This window comes from Arachis hypogaea, chromosome 8, assembly GCF_003086295.3.
Source record: "Arachis hypogaea cultivar Tifrunner chromosome 8, arahy.Tifrunner.gnm2.J5K5, whole genome shotgun sequence".
NCBI classification, from domain to species: Eukaryota; Viridiplantae; Streptophyta; class Magnoliopsida; order Fabales; family Fabaceae; genus Arachis; species Arachis hypogaea.
Window position 1 is genome coordinate 45,665,111 of NC_092043.1, and position 16,981 is coordinate 45,682,091.

The following is a 16,981-nucleotide window of genomic DNA, read 5'->3' on the forward strand; positions in this document are numbered from 1 at the left end:
ACAAGGGGCAAGCCAATTTTTCTTTTGTACTCCACCCAGACAACATAGCATATGTAGGAAAATCATTGATTGTCTATAAAAAAAATTGTCCGCATTTAAAATGTCTCATTCTTTGATGCATTATAAGTTTCGACCCCTATTTTCCATAACAACTTCAAGTCTTTTATTAATGGTTGTAAATACGCAGCAATATCTTTACCAATTGATTATGATCCAGGAATAAGCAAAGAAAGCACACAATATTCAGGTTTCATGCACATCCACAGAGGTAAATTGTATACCATCAACATCACAGACCACGTGCTCCATGAAATGTTTAGGCTACGAAATGGGTTGAACTCATCACTTGACAAGACTAGTCTAATATTGAGTGATTCTTTTGGAAAGTCTTCATCAATTTTATCAAAGTTCTCCATGCTAGGCCATCAGCAAGATGCTTTAACATCCCATCTTTAATACGCTCCTCATCATGCCTGCCATCTCAAACTAACTGTCAGCTTTGAACACATAAATAATTTCTGAAGTTTTGGAATTATAGAAAAGTATCTCAGAATCTTTGCGGGAATACGACGACATTTTTTGTGGAGTTGGTTCTTACTATCATCACTAGAATTTTAATATATCGAAAAGTTCTACACACACGATATTGTTTTTCATCTTTTAATTCTTTTTTATAGAGGAGGCAATTATTAGGACAAACATCAATTTTTTTTATAAATAATGGAGAAAAGTGTAGCCTATTCTAAAAATAGACTATATTTTTCAAATATAACTTAAAAAGAGTGTGGTTGAATATGTATTTTTTTTTTTGTAGTATTCATATTATATAATCATCTAAACATTTCAGACCATCACCTACTTAATACTCATAAAAATAACTATGTTTCCCTGTTAAAGATTCCATCATCATCATCTTATAGTAATGGAGTTAAAGATGCATATGGTCCTTGCTCAATTACTCAGACTAGCACGGATCGCTGGTACACTTCCCATTCTCGTCGCTTCAATCCCAATTCCCAAACTCAACTTTCTCCATACAATCTTGTTGTCTTGCTAGAAGGAAAAAAATCATGCACTTATCTTCCAAGCTAAATATATCACTTTTACTCCCTTATATACCCTTTCCATTTTTATTACTTTCATCATTCTCATTGTACAAATTTTTTGCCATTTATTAAAATGGATGTGAATATATGATCCATCTTTACTTGTTTGTATCACCATGCCTTTTATATTTTTATTTAGGTGATACCCCCATTCACTAATCCAGTAACTTAATATTTTAATCGGTTCGATTATCAGTTCAGTTTTGATAATTATATAATAAATTAATAAAAAAAATTATTTATTTATTTATTAAATATTTGTAATAATAATAGAACAACGACCACAGTTTTTATCCAGCTAGATAGAATCAACTACATAAATAAATATAGAGTAAGTACTTGAGTGAGTGGAGAAGATGAGTAACTAGTGTAGTCAACGGTAGAATTCCGGGCAAGAAAGATGTGGGATTCCCACACCACATCAAAAAAGAGAAACCTAAACCCTAGATGCCACTCAACCCATGCCCTACCTTCTTCCTCTCTGAGCTACTCTCTATCAACCAGAAGGTGTCGTCGCTGTCGGCCTGGCCTCCACCTTCTCCTGTTGGCGTCGCTTGCCTGTACAGAAACCACGGGGTCTTTCGTTTTCACCCGTCTCTCACATTGCTCCTGTGGTCCGTTTTCTCGCTAACGCTCTTTGTTTGTCCATCGCGGTCCTCTTCTCAGTGTAGTAGTGGTTCTTTCTCTCCCTCTCTCTCGGATTTCAGTCTCTCTTACCGCGAGCGTCTCAAAACCCAGACCGGTTGAAACCCGTATTGACCCGTTGAAACCCGTCTTGACGCGGCCAGTTTCAAAACCCAGACCGGTCATGCTTATTTAAAAATAAAAAAAATCTCTAAATATCATCATCTAACTCCAAAACCCTAATTTCACTGGGCTCTGTGGTCCCTCTCATCACCCGTGACACCCTCATCTTCACGCAGACAGTGGCGCACTCCGTCCCGTCTGTCAAACTCTCTTGTCGTCTTCATTCATAGTCGCTGGCGTTCTGTAGTTCGTGTGTCGTCGCCCTCCTTGGTCTCGTCGTCGCCGGCTCAGTCAAGAAGAAACCGAGGCGACCAGCAAACGCTGCCCCTTGATCGGACGTCGTCGTCTTTGTTGCTTCGTCGCCTCCTTCTTGCCGGTTCTGTCGCCGAGCCGCTGTGGTGAGTCCCTGGCTGCCTTCCCCTGTTTTTCCCTTTGCCCTTTCTTCCGTAGTTCCCATTCCACACTTCACAGCTTCTTGCAATCTTTTTTCCTAATTAATTAATTTTTCATTTTGCTGTAAATCATCAACTGAAATTTAATCAATTTTCTGATCAAATTGACAGTATTGTTGAAGGGTTGATACCATAATTTTCACTAAATTTTTTAGGTTTATGACTTAAGAATAAATAGTTCCTATTTAGAGAATCTTAGCCTGTAATTGTAATGTTGAAGTTGATTTAGGTGTGGCTGTGCTGAAGCTCCGAACTCCAAAGATGCTCCGTCCCTGACTCAACTTCTACTTCTGCTTCTGTAGGTGATTTTTGTTTTATTTTGTTCAGTTATTCTTTAATCTCTATTAATTTTTTATGTTTAGTATTTTCAGTTTTAATGTAGTTTTAGATAAATTGATGCTAATTGGTTTAGATAAATTGATGATTAGTTATACTGCTTAGATAATAGGTCATGAAGATGAATAACTCTCATGGTAGTTTTAATCGAAGGGATTGTTCTGATATTGTTCTACAAAGCTGTTCAAGAGAAAATTATTCAGGTGTTTCTTACTTTGGGAGCTGCTGTGTGCATTGTTTTGAGCTTATAAATAGTGATAAGTAGGAAGATGATTGGTTCAAGGGAATTTTTATCGTGGTCAAGGTTGCTTGTGAATTCATCAGTGCTGATTGTCATGTTAAAGATTGGCAATATTTAGATTTCGTTAGATAATGAAAAGAGGAAAAGTTTGTGATGTTCATTTATCTATCAAGGAAATAAGTTGTGTGTAAATCTATGTGGATATCATAAGAGAAGAAACATTGTTTGGAAGTGTCCAATATAAACATGCGGATCATAATTCTGCAGAAGAGAATCCTATTAAGGAGTGCTTGTCTTGTTGTATCAAAGGCTCTTTACTTGTTTATATCACCATGCCTTTTAGGCTTTTATATTTAATGATTTTATATTTTTATTCAAGTGATACTGGGTCAACTAGTGACCCACCCGTTGACCCAGCGATCCAATATTCTGATCGGTTGGATTACTAGTTATAACTATGCAATGAATTAATAGGTAAAATTTACTTTTATTTATTTATTAAATATTTATAATAAGAGAAAAGGACAAATAGGTTCTTGACCTTTTGATCCGCAGACATTTAAGTCCCCGAAGATTTGAAAATACATTTAAGTTTCTGACTTTTTCAAAACCTAGACATATTGATCCCTCATGTTCACTTGGGTTTGTCAGACTCAACGAAACCTGGTTGATACAGATGCATACGTGAGAGAATTTTTAAAATTGAATAAATTAGACTCAGGGATCGATATGTCCGGATTTTGAAGAGATCAGGGATTTAAATGTATTTTTAAATCCTCCGAGACTTTAATGTCCGCGAACCAAAAAGTCAGGGATCAATTTGTCTTTTTTTCTTGTAATAATAATAGAACAACGACCACAAATTTTTATCGGACTAGATAGAATCAACACTTGAGTGAGTGGAGAAGGAGACGAGTAACAGGTGTAATCAACAGTGGGATTCCCACACCACATCAAAGAAGAGAGACCTAAACCATAGCAGCCATTCAAACCCATGCCCCACCTTCTTCATCCCGGAGCTACTCTCTGTCAACCAGAGGGTGTCGTCGCCGTCGGCCTAGCCTCCACCTTCTCCTATTGGCGTCGCTCGCGTGTACAAAACCCACGGGGTCCTTTGTTTTCTCCCGTCTCTCACATTCGCTCCTGTGGTCCGTTTTCTCGCCGGTGCTCTTTGTTTCTCCGTCGCGGTCCTGTTCTCAGTGTAGCAGTGGTTTGTTCTCTCCTCGGAATCTCTCTCTTCCAGCGCTCTCCCTCTCTCTCAGAACTTAGTCTCTCTCATCGCGAGCGTCTCTGCTTGCGCCCAGCCGTCTTCTCCTCGCCGTTACCTTCTCCTTGCCTCCACTGCTTCTTAGTTAATAATAACTTTGTTCTGACTTCTGAGTTAATGTTAATTTTCTGATTTAACGTTGATTGGTGATTTTGTTGAGTTAGTTAATTTTCTGAGTTAAATATTGTTGATTGTTGTTAATTTTTTTGAGATAACAAGGGTTTAAATCCTTCCTTGAAATTGTTCTTAGGGTTGACTAAGGATTATACGCATCATGATTCTGGGAAAGTGATGGCACCAAGTCTTCATTTATTTATCTTCAGTTTTATTTTATTTTATTTTATTTTGAAATTTGACATTGGACTTACGTTTATGTGAAGTTATAGGAACAGAATTTTCAAACACAATGAAGATTAAGATGACTTTTCAATGTTTGTTTTCCAAACACAAAAGGATGATATGCATCATGATTCATGGACTAGTTTAGTGTGTTTAGGGTTTTCAGAGTTAGTGTGTTTTTCATTATATTTGAACTTTTTGTGAACTTTTAATTATAAATTTTAGATAAATTATTAGATGAAATTGTGAAGTGTGGAATCTTATTAGTAGAAATAATTGAATTTAAATATTTAAAATTATATATTATATTTTTAATAATTTTATTTTATATTTAATTAAATCGATTCAATCACGGTTTGATTCTGGTTGGACCACTAAACTATTAAACCAGTTACTTGATCGGTTTACTGACTGGTTTGGTTTTTTCAACCTTGGTTTATACATAAATTTTATTTAATTATATTGTGTATGGTCATCTTGGGTTATCCTCAATCCTTCTCAACTTATTTATCTCCATTTGATCTATTTTCTTTCCATAGGATTTACCGATTTTTTTCTACATATTCAAACTGTCTGAGATGAGAGTGTACCATATTTTTTAATAATAGACGGGATTTATATAATACGTATAATAATCATAATAAATATAAAATTAGTAAAAATGATAAATATTTAGTGTTATTGACGGTTATATATGAAAAAGATATTATATGAAAACAAAGTTGGAATTAGATAATGATGTCAATTTTTGTTTTTGGGTATTGTAACTCTATTTTCTTTTAAGTGGCATAAATTGAACTTATTTTTTGGGCGTTGGAGTGCAATAAGCCCAAAGACCAAAAATATATAAACAAAGATAAAGGACACAGCCTACACTTAATAACCAATCAAGAACACATGTGAGTCTAATTACGAATACAACAGCCTGCTGGCTTCTTACCCTACAATATGTATCCAAGACTTGTTTTATATATATGAGGAATGTTTGAGGGCCATCAAAATTTATTGTTTTTGGCCAACAATAGTTTGCACTTATATTTGCAGGTATTTGCACACAAAAAACATAATTTATAGCAATATTTATCAGAGTTTGTACACATGAATCAATACAATTTGTATCTATATTTTGCAGAATTTGCACATGATTTTGGGCCGGTACTTGATAGCAATAATTTGCACCCATTTTTACAAGTGCTTACATACAAGAAACATATAATTTGCATCTATATTTACCAGAGTTTGCACACATTAATCAATACAATTTGCATCTACATTTTTTAGAATTTGTACACAAAAATGACTATGTTTCTCAGTTGAAGATTCCATCATCGTCATCTTATAGTAATGGAGTTGGAGATGCATATGGTCCTTCCTCAATTGTTGAGACTAGCATGGATCGCTGGTACACTTCCCATTCTCATCGCTTCAATCCCAATTCCCAAACTCAAGTTTCTCCATACAATCTTGTTGGGTTTTGCTAGAAGGGGAAAAATCATGCACTCATCTTCCCAGGTAAATAAATCAGTTTCACTCCCCTATATTCCCTTTTCATTTTTATTACTTTTATCATTGCCATTGTACAAATTTCTTGTCTTTTACTAAAATAGATGTGAATATATGATCCATCGAATAATGGGGTACTTGAAAGTTTGAAAGTGTGCAATATATTTTATTTGACTTTGCAGAAATTCACACTCCCTCAGAGATTCTTCTTGCATTTCTATATTGTTGCATCAATATGGACAACGTTCTTGCTTGTTACAACTTGGTGTTATGCATACACCATGGTGCCACCGGTTAGGGAATCATCTGCATACTCTACCATTACAAGCTACTTGATCGGAGGCTCAGCTCTGGGAACTGGTTCAACTACAATGCTTCAAAGGCATGCTGTTTGGCAAGCTGTTTTTCTTCTTTTGTTAATGGAAGCTCAAGTGTTGAGACGCCTATTTGAAACCATATATGTTTTTAAATATAGCCCCTCTGCCCGCATGCACGTCCTTGGTTATCTCACTGGAATGTTGTAAGTTTATTTCATAATCTTTCTAATTTACCTCCCTTGGAACTCCCTTTCTCTTTTTTATTAGAATAATTTTGACTATTACATATTCCTAATGTGGTAATGTGTGTGTGAAGGGCCTATTTACTTGTTATTAATCTGAAATCATAGTGAATTACTCTGTTCTTATTGAATTACTTTGATTTAATTTCTTTTCTACAGGCTACAAAACATTTATTTATGACAGATATTGTCATATTTTAATACATAAGATTTAATTGTTGTTCAGCTACTATGCATTTGCTACATTGTAGTGTATAAATTGCCGTAAACTTTTTGGGGGATGGGTATGGCAATGTTCTAGCTGGCAAAAAGCTTTGTAGTTTACTAGTTTATGAATGTGACAACATGGAATTTAGATTTATGCTCCATGGAGATACATTTTTTTGGAAAGTTTGGACTGGAAACCTTGTGTACCGTACTAAAAGAAAACTAAAACAGAAGAGAAACTCTAAGAAAAGTATGGGAAAAGCAAGCAGAACCCTGCAGTTGTGAATGGCTAATTCCATATATATGTAACTACTCCTAGGTATATTTGAAGTGCTGCACGTTGATTTGAAATTTTAATCTAGTTTCAAGGATTATGATCTGTTTCTTAGATGAATAATGAATTCTGCTTTCTCTTTTACTATGCTTGTTATTTATCACTCACTGGTTGGATATACGCAAACACTAAAATGGGAATGATTGGTTTGTTTGTTTTTACAAAGCTAGCTTCTACCTAGCAGCACCACTGTCACTATGTGCTGATTGCGCCTTAGATGTGTTTTACTTCCTAGTAAATCTAGTCACCAAGTTCATCGTCATAGGCAAGGATCATATGCCACCAGTGGAGGTAGAACTTTGGCAAGTTGTAAATCCTCTTTTCAGACTTGGATGGAGACATTGGATCGGCGCGACTGTTTTTTTTTGGGGTTGGATTCATCAACAAAGATGCCATAAGATTCTTGTATGTCCACTTGAAACTTGACATTAAAATCTTAACATTCTTTTAAATTTCTGTCGTGTTTGTCTGAATTTTATAATTTTGCTAGGGTTCGCTTCGAAATTCAAGACAAGCAGAGGAATATGCAATTCCTCACGGTGATTGGTTTGAAATTGTTTCCTCTCCACATTATCTCTCTGAAATGGTAACACTCCCCCTCCCCCCTCCTTCCTCCTTTTCTCCCATATTGTTTTCCTTATGTTATTATGTAATCCATGATGTTAAATATACCTAATGTTTCACAATAATGAAGGTTATATACGGCAGTTTTGTAGTTGCTACTGGATGGTCCAATCTAACCATATGGTTACTTCTTGTTTTTGTGGTAATAATACATAAATTTTAGATTAGCAAGATTTTCTAATTCTTGAAGGTGGAAAAAATGTTTAGTTGATTTTTTTTCCCTTTGCCATGTTTCTTTCACTTGGTTCAGCTGGCAAATTTGTCATTTGCAGCAGTGGAAACACATAGGTGGTATCATAAGAAATTTGAAGATTATCCAAGTAGTCGGTTTGCTGTTATACCATATATTCTCTGAGATTATGAGACAAATAGACAATACTTTTCATGTTAGATGTGTCTGTTCATATGAACTTATTTTGTTTATAGAAAAATACTTGTATTTAATATTATTGGGATTTCTACACACGAAATTTATTTATAATTTTTTTTCCAAAGATAACATTTCCAGAATCGTGTAAAGTAAAAAAAAATGGATAAACAAGTTAAGCAACTAAAATATTCCGGATTCTTAGTTTCTTACTTAGGCACCTATTGCCTCTGATGCTTTTTTAGTTATTCTAACTAAAATATGAACACTACTTTTTTGTTTTTCTATGAGAAATAACCTAAATCAATTTTTAAAATATTTTTAATTAAATTTTTTAATTTTTAATAAATTTTAATCACAATTATTCTGTAAATTATTATTTTATTAGGCAAATTAATTTTTACATCAGATTATTCATCTATACGAAGGAATTTATATAAAAATTATTATGATTTTTTAAATATTGACAAAAAACTAATTTATCTAAATTTTTATCAAAGTTAACGTAAAAATTATATATCTAATAAAATAAAAAATAAAAGATTAATTTAATAATTAAAATGTATTTAAAACAAATTTTACAATTAAAATTTTTTTAAGAACTAACTTAAAATATTAAATATTACATATATTTATATACAGTTATTTTTATATAAAATTAATAATTTAAAAAATAACTCGGTCAAACTTATCAAATTTTCTGAGAATTTTCAATTATCTACTTATAACAAAAATCATTAGTTATATTACTGCCTTGCAAATGAATTAAGTGTTTGTTTGGCGCTATTAATCAATAATTTTTTTTAACGTGTTTGATAAATTTTTAGTAGTAAAAATAAAAATATTAAAAAAATAAAAAATATCATTTTAAAAAATTACAATTTATTTTTTTAATATTTTTTATCTAATAAATAAAAAAATTTATTTTTATATTATTATATCTAAACGTAATTAATAAATAAAAAATTTATAAAATATTTAAATATAATTATTTTAAATTTTTTAAAAAAATAATTCAAATTAAAAAAAAAATTCACCTAAACAAGGCATTACAGGAGCTTTGAGAGAGGGTGAGATGAAGTCTCAAAAAGGCAGCCTGAACGTGCGTGCGTGTTTGCGTGTCTCTGTGTGTGTATGTGAAAAGTAGAAACCCCGAAAAGCGAAATTCCTGAATGCTATCATCATCTTCTGAATCTTGATCATTGCTTCCAATATCATCATCGAATCACCTTGCTTCATTGCATCGCGTTAGATCCCAAGCGAAACAAGAATACAAGGTAAAATTTCTACAACCTTCTCAGATTGGCGTTCTTCCGTTGTTGATACGATCTTTTGTATTCCCAATTCACGGCCATCTCCCATCGCCTTCTTATTATTGAATTTATTAACGGGAGAAGAAAAAAGACAAAAAGAAAAAAAAATGAAGGAAAAATTGGAATTGAGTGTTATAATATGAAATGAACGCAATCGAGGCATTGTAAAGGAGTGGGAATTAGTTCAAATGTATCTTTTTGGATTTTGCTTACCTGCATTTGATATTTCTCAAAGAAATTGCTCTTTTTCTTGTGTATTTATTCATTTTGTGATGATCGTAGAAATTGTTCACTTGCAGCAATATAAGTAGTAGTGAATACCATAGTTGAGCCGAATTGGAGCAATATAAGAATTCACTTATTTTATCCCTGATTATTCAATTAAATGGAGGAAAAGAAAATTCAGATTGAATGGGTTACTATCCAAATTGTTCCGGCTTAGCATAATTAAAGCTATGCGAGGGAGTGGAAACTGCTTAAAACGCAGCTTTTGAGGGATGATGATTTGAATTACATATCCCCTTATAAAAGGTTCACTTGTAGCTATCTAAGTTTAGTGTTTTAATAGTGAAAGTTCTAATTCAATATACACACGGGCACAAATGAACGTCATAATTCTGATTTGAATTGCGTTGCTACTTCATCTTTTCTCATATAAAATGTTTTACTTGCAGCAATCTAGATGTTGCGTGTTGGTACTTGGTAGTGAATATCCTAATTGAATTGAACTGGGGCAGTCTTGTGTGTATGATTGTTGTTCTGCTACATTATTATGAAAAATGTTTTATTTTTACAGGAAATAAAAAGGGATGGCTGATGATAAAGCAGTTGGGGAAGATGAAAAGAAAGAGCCAAGTACTACTGCCACCAAAAATGTGAGACAGAAGCGCAGAGGGTTCCTTTCTGGAATTTGGAATGGACTATTTAGGTTACATGGGGATGATTTTGAGAAGAGGCTCCAATACATATCTAAAGAAGAGGCTGCAGTTCTTTCTAGAATGAAAAGGAGGTCACGATCCTGGAGGCAGATATCTTGGAATGTAATTGTATTTTCTGTTATATTAGAGGTATGGAATATCTGCTATATGACAGTTTATCACACTTCCAGCCAGTGTTTCTTGTCAGTTTTCCATGCATTACTAGATAGCGTTCTAAAATCTAAAGATTAATGTGTATTTCAGATTGTCATAATTTGTGCATTTAAGATGATAGTTTGAGTGGCTTCTGGAGAAGCATTCTTTTTTCCCTCAGCATATGTGAATATTTCATGGAGTCAAAATGTTGAACTGCATTGCTGGCATACTTCAATCTGTGTTAGTGAAAGTTGCACTTTTTTATGACCATAAGAACTGCATAGCAACTTATTTACATATTAGGAACCCAATAATAATCAGTTACAGTGGTTGTTCAATTCAATTTATTAGTTTGTTTTACTTATAAATTATTATTATTAGCTTTTTTTTAACAGCTAATAAAGTGTGTATTTGGTTAACATATGTAAATAAGTTGCTTTCATGGTCTTAAACAGTAACCTTTTTTTCCCCTTGTATTGGAAACAAAAGATACAATCATTTTGCTTAAAATGGTTTGAACTTTCAGGTCATTGCTGTAGTTTATGCTATCATGACAACAAGATCTGTGGATATGAATTGGAAGATGAGGGCAGTCCGGGTTTCGCCAATGTTTCTTTTGCCTGTATTAGCATCTGCAGCATATTCAACCTTTGTTAGCTTTGTGAGGATTTGTAAGTGTCATAATATTTTTTTTTTTAACATACACATCTTGCAGAAGCTAGTTTTATGACGTGCACGCATGTACATATCTTAACAAAATAACAAGCAAAACTTCAGATGAATAGGGTGTGTTCTACTTTGATTTAGTTTACATCAGTGTTGCTTAGTTGGCAGTCAATAGAATCTTTAGTGTTGTGTTGTGAGATCCAAATTCAATGTCTTCCAGTGGTCTTATTCAAGATACAGTATATATGGAAAGAGTTCTAAATCTCTCATTTTCATCAGAATTTGGGCCATTTATCTGAAAGTTAGAATCAGAAAGCTTCAAAATTGAGTTTCTCTGCATTGCTGACTGAATTCATTGATCAAATCATCAAAGTACTTAAATAGTTGTTAGGGCCAGTGGCATACTCTTTTCTTTAGTTCATTCTTCAATGAATGCTTTCATTTATTTATTATTATTTTTTGAGTGATTACCCAAATCAGTTCTGGAGGTTTTTAATATTGAAGACTTTAGTCCCTCAAGTTTCAAAATACACAAAATAGTCCCTAACGTTTACCTCCGTTAGACAATACAATCCTCTAATTTTATCCATAATCAAAATGACTGTTTTGGAATTTTTAAATTTTTCGAAACTGTTTTGAGATTTTTAAACTCTTCGAGGACTATGTTGTACTTCACTCTTTAGATCAAATTGGAGGGGGTGTATTGTCTAACGGATATCAATATTTGGGACTGTTTTGTGTATTTTGAATTTTGGAGGACTAAAGTGTCTATTTTAAAAACTTTAGGAAATAATTTGGATAATTACTCTTATTTTTTTTTTTTTTTAAATCTCCGCTGTCAAATTGATAGCTCAGTATAATCTTCTTTGCTCTCCAATGAAACTTAAGTTTGGGGGAGAATGATTGAAGGAGCAGCATCTGATATTAACAGTTTATTGAAAAAATTCATTACCATAATGCTTTAAAAGTAGCAGTTTTAATAATTAACGGTTTTAAAATTGGATTCTAATTTATTATTTATGCACTGATAACCTATTTTCAGAATTTGAATATGCCCCAGGTAAATCAGATCAAATAATTATTTGTGCTTTTTTAATAGGTGATCGCAGGGACGAGAAAATTCTTGTAAGGCTTAGAGAAGAAAGGCAAGCAAAAATTGATGAGCTGAAGGAAAAGACAAATTATTACACTACACAACAGCTCATTCAGGTGATTGTTTGTAGCAAGGCTTGTTACAATGGTTTTCAATATCATGTTTATTACATTGTATATCATAATTGTGGTTTGCAGAGATATGACCCAGATCCAGCCGCAAAAGCAGCTGCGGCAACTGTTTTGGCATCTAAGTTGGGTGCAGAATCAGGTTTGAGGGTGTATATGGGAGATGAATTAAATCCCAGTGCTACAATGGGGAGGAGCAATGATGTTGAACTTGTACAGTCAAGTGGACTTCGAAATCGAAAACAACCTCACGCTAGATCCTCTAGTTCAGAGGCAACTACTCCATTTAATCCTGATCAACAACATTTAGTTGGAGGATCCGGGGGACTTGATCAAACTCAGACTTCTGAGTATAATCATCTTGTTGTTGAGCATCACCAACCACAAAGTTCAACCTCACAAGATGGAGGATGGCTTGCTAAAATTGCAGCGTTGCTTGTGGGCGAGGATCCTACCCAGTCTTATGCTCTCATATGTGGCAACTGCCATATGCATAATGGTTAGTAGATTGGAACTTGGATGGGACATTATACCCTTTTGTGCTTTTGCATTCATAGCATAATAGAGATGATTGTAGCAGTGCTACTTTTTTGTTTTGTTCAATAATCTTATATGAGTAAAGTGGCACAAGAACTGCATGTTCTTATATACTTATGTCCTTTCTGGTCTAGCTCGGAAGGAGGATTTCCCATATGTAACATACTATTGCCCCCACTGTCATGCCCTGAATCAACCAAAGCAATTAGATGGCAATATCTCCCGGGCATCCCCAAGAATGGGGTCTCCGAAAGCTTATGAAAGTGAGGCAGTAAAATATGCTAGCGGTTCTGCAGCTGAGAGCATGCTACTCACAAGCAATAACCCCGTAGATGTTATTGCTTCTGCAACTGAGAGCACAATCACAAGCAATAGCCCCGTTAATGCTAGCCCTGAGATTGAGGAAGTATCAGAAAGGACGAGTTCGGAAGATAAAGCTGATTAAAAGGGCATTGTTGTGGTGTTGTTTTTGCGGTTTGGATGATATATCTTGCTACTTGTTCAGGGTAGGGGCTGATGCATATACAGAGAGCATGCTTGCAAATGGTTTCTTTGATTGGTGCTTGTAACAGGAGAAGTGCTGATATACTTTGATACATCTTGTGATTATGATACATACACGTATTGCTTGTGAATTACGGCAGTTTTGGCATTTCGGTGATTCTTTTTCTTTTTCCTTTTGTAATATTATATTCTGACAGTGCTCCAGTTTAAAGCTTGGATTGGATTGTACCTGAAAGAAATTATGAAAGCAAAATCTTATTTCTGAATGTGCATTAGGCATTCCCTCAGGTTTTGGTTAACATTGATGAGGTTATTGTCTGAAGTACTTGACTAGAATTTCTTTGTTGCGACTTTTTATTTGGTATTTTGTGTATACATTTATAGCAATTAAGATTGTTTAAATTTTTAAACAAATCATAAATTATGAATATTTAGAAATGCAAGTATTGATGAGTGCAGGATAAAAACATATTGCATATCTCTGTACATTATAACTCAATATTGTAACATCAAATTGTTTTCATCATCTTGATGCTCTCCCACGCACACCTCAAATGGTAGCGATACGGCGGCTCAAGAATGACTTGCAGTGTAGGGCAATGTGCATAGAGCGGCTTGTTTCCGTCAACAGAGGAAATCGAGCACCAAATCTGGATCTCGCCAGGACGATTCACACCGGAGTTTGGTGCCACCATTGCAACAACTATGAACTTGCAAAATTGTAGAAAATCAAGAGGAATCAAAGAAGTCGAACTCAATTAGACAAGTTCTGATTTGAACAATGTGAGGAAAAACAGTTACAAAGTTATAATGCTCCTTGGAGAGAGCAGTTGAGAGGATGAGAAACTAATTGTAACTAACTTGCCAGCCTGGCATAACTGACTTTCCAGCGTGGCATAGCCATGAGCTGTTGTATAAATATTACATAGTAGTATATTACAGTAATAACAAGAAAGATGAAAGGATAAAATGAATAATTCAAAGAGAAAGAAAGAAAGATTGATTTAGTTACATCATTATCAATCTTTTTGGTACATCAACGGCATTAAAATCTAACTTTTACGACCACATTCATCAACACTATAGTACACTTGAATCGCCTTTTTATTTTTCAATCTTCCAGATGCTGAATTATGCTATCGTCAGAGTTCTAAATCCAACGCTTGTGACTTCTGGAATTGTTGGTGCCTCCTCCGAACCATCGATCCCAGGTAGCATCTACTGGCCCTTTAGTCCTGCTAACATATATATGTTTCATTAATTTCATCATATTCACATTTAAGACATACAAAAATAATACTATTTATATACTAAAATTAGCTACTATGTATTTGTGTATAAATACGTATATTGTTTAACTTATTTTTAATGTGTATTTTGTATTACAACATGTATTTTATATTCATTGATTTTAATTGCTGACGTTAATGTACACCTAACATGATTGTAATAGATATTAAGCAACGTGGTTCATTTAGATTTAATGTTGCTAGGATGAAGATGATCACTTACATTGGAAGGAGTGGATCAGGAATGGATTCAATGCTTGAAATGACACTGCACAACCACAAATAGATATTAATTTAGGTAATTAGAAACCATTGAAATAAGAAAAATACCTAATTATTAGTATTATTTTTGTTAGAAAGTATTTACTGAGTTGACTCATTTTTCTTAATTATTAGATATCGTGTGGAATTCAACTAATATAATTTCTACATCTCATACTCCATCTACTTATAAAGAAATATATATTAGTTTGGTATAAAAAAAATGTGGAGTGGATATATAACAAAATCAAAGGAGAAAGAATGAGTGTTTTTTTTTTTTTTTTTTTGCTTACTTTTCACACACGGTGGAGGATTCACCTATTGTTTCAAGCTCTTCCAATTCTTCCTACATGATAACAATAATAATAATAATAGACTGATTACAGTTGTATAACAAAAAGGAAATAATTGACCACAAAATTAAAAGAAGAAGAAGAAGAAGATGTTGACCTGAATGATAATGATTTGGTTATTAAGGTGGGATATTGCAGCTTGCATCCTATGCTTTCCAAAGAATCCAGGAAAAGAGCAAGATCCTGCAGCTTGTGCTAAAGGATGATGATGATTATGATTATGATTATGAGTACTATTAGATTTCTCAGTTCCTTTTGATGTTGTTCCATTCTCAGTTGACATTTCTTCTTGTTGTTGCCGTTCATCGTCCTCCATTTCTGCTAATTGATATTACCAATAAGTTGATTATTCTACAAATGGAATTATATATGCAAAAAAATTGGAAGAAAGAGAAGGATTTGAGTCAAAAAGGGAGGGTAGGAACATGGCTTATACTTAAAAGTGTGGACCACTTGCCTTCCATAAGAAATTAAGATAATCATGGAAGTAAGTATTTGTGTGAAATGGGTTTATATATTTTGAAAAGAGAAACTTATCTTTAGTATTTTTGTAAATTAGTATAAATATTAAATTATTTTTAATAAATTTTGTTAATTTATATGTATAAATTTTAAAAAATATAAATATAAATTATATTATTTTATATATATAAAATTTTAATAAATATAAATATAAATTATATATTTTTTGTGTATAAAATATTTATAATTATGGGTATATATTATTATTAATAAAATATTAACAAAAAATAATAATATTTATTCACAATATAATATTACTCCTTTGAAAAAGCTGACATTATAAAAATCTTAAGTCTCAATTTAATTAAGCACATGTACCCTGTTTGACCCGATTCAGGTGCACTATATATAATTAAATTTTTTATATTTAAGAATTAATTAAAACATTTACCACTATATATATAATTAAATTTTTTATAATATCAAAATCAATATCTACTGTGTTTTATATTTATAGGGTTTAGGACAATAGGACTTATTGATTTTGTACTTTTATTTTATGAAGCTTAATTATAAATTCAAATCAAGTTTAATTATATTATTTATAAAATTTTATTATAAATATATAATTATTTTATATTTTAAATATAAAATTTATTTATCGAATATAATAAAAGTAAAAATACATTTAAATCAAATTATCGGCTTCTTATATAATTTATATTCAATTGACATTGTCATATTTAGCTTTATCTTATTGACACATGATTTGTACAAATTACTAGTGATCTTTCAAGTTTTAGTGGCACAATGTAGGAATTAATTTTAATAAATTTTTGCATCAATACAGAAAACAACTTGATTATGAAGTTGTTTAATAATAAATATTAGAATGTTACAAATTTATTAAGGAACAAAATAGGACAACAGATATGAGGTTATGATAAAATTATATTCTGTAATCATAAGAGACCTATAAATCTACTATTATATTTTTTTTATAAACTTATTTGATATTCTTTTTAAGAACCTATATATAAGTTTATCAAAAACAAATTTACAAAAAATTATTTAATGCTTTATTTTCTTTAAAAAACTAGGGGTGAGCACGGGTCGGTTTGGTTCGGGTTCAAGGTAAAATTAGAATCGAACCGATCAAAAAGTAATTGGTTTGGTTTGGTTCGGATTTGCGTTTTTTTGTGTTTGTACCCGAACCAAAC

At 32.7% G+C, this 16,981-nt stretch overlaps 3 protein-coding genes across 16 annotated transcripts; 2 read left to right on the plus strand and 1 right to left on the minus strand.

The window, feature by feature from the left end:
- Positions 1-1,451: 1,451 nt before the first annotated feature.
- On the plus strand, positions 1,452-9,359 carry LOC140172822 (polyprenal reductase 2-like). 13 transcript variants are annotated; one of them, XM_029288626.2, is made up of 8 exons: positions 1,452-2,251; positions 2,526-2,603; positions 5,831-6,000; positions 6,174-6,511; positions 7,262-7,496; positions 7,582-7,677; positions 7,786-7,857; positions 7,966-8,209. In XM_029288626.2, exons 3-8 carry the CDS (start codon positions 5,833-5,835, stop codon positions 8,068-8,070), a joined length of 1,014 nt encoding a protein of 337 aa, XP_029144459.1. In that variant the 5' UTR covers positions 1,452-2,251; positions 2,526-2,603; positions 5,831-5,832; the 3' UTR covers positions 8,071-8,209. The 13 variants fall into 13 exon arrangements, with proteins under 13 accessions (XP_029144459.1, XP_029144451.1, XP_029144450.1 ...); XM_029288618.2 differs by having other exon boundaries at positions 1,455-2,251; positions 5,802-6,000; XM_029288617.2 differs by having other exon boundaries at positions 1,456-2,251; positions 2,535-2,603; positions 5,802-6,000.
- On the plus strand, positions 9,214-13,662 carry LOC112707787 (uncharacterized protein At2g24330). The gene is made up of 6 exons (XM_072201761.1): positions 9,214-9,359; positions 10,192-10,462; positions 10,995-11,139; positions 12,234-12,343; positions 12,425-12,854; positions 13,027-13,662. The coding sequence occupies exons 2-6, from the start codon at positions 10,205-10,207 to the stop codon at positions 13,335-13,337; spliced, it is 1,254 nt and encodes a 417-aa protein (XP_072057862.1). The 5' UTR covers positions 9,214-9,359; positions 10,192-10,204; the 3' UTR covers positions 13,338-13,662.
- A 584-nt stretch (positions 13,663-14,246) lies between these two features.
- On the minus strand, positions 14,247-15,782 carry LOC112707789 (guanine nucleotide-binding protein subunit gamma 2). Of its 2 annotated transcripts, none has more exons than XM_025759751.3 (4): positions 15,397-15,782; positions 15,240-15,292; positions 14,909-14,953; positions 14,247-14,631 (listed from the first exon to the last, which is right to left on the minus strand). In XM_025759751.3, the coding sequence occupies exons 1-4, from the start codon at positions 15,613-15,615 to the stop codon at positions 14,547-14,549; spliced, it is 402 nt and encodes a 133-aa protein (XP_025615536.1). In that variant the 5' UTR covers positions 15,616-15,782; the 3' UTR covers positions 14,247-14,546. The 2 variants fall into 2 exon arrangements, with proteins under 2 accessions (XP_025615536.1, XP_025615535.1); XM_025759750.3 differs by having other exon boundaries at positions 14,247-14,634; positions 15,397-15,738.
- Between the last annotated feature and the right edge of the window lie 1,199 nt (positions 15,783-16,981).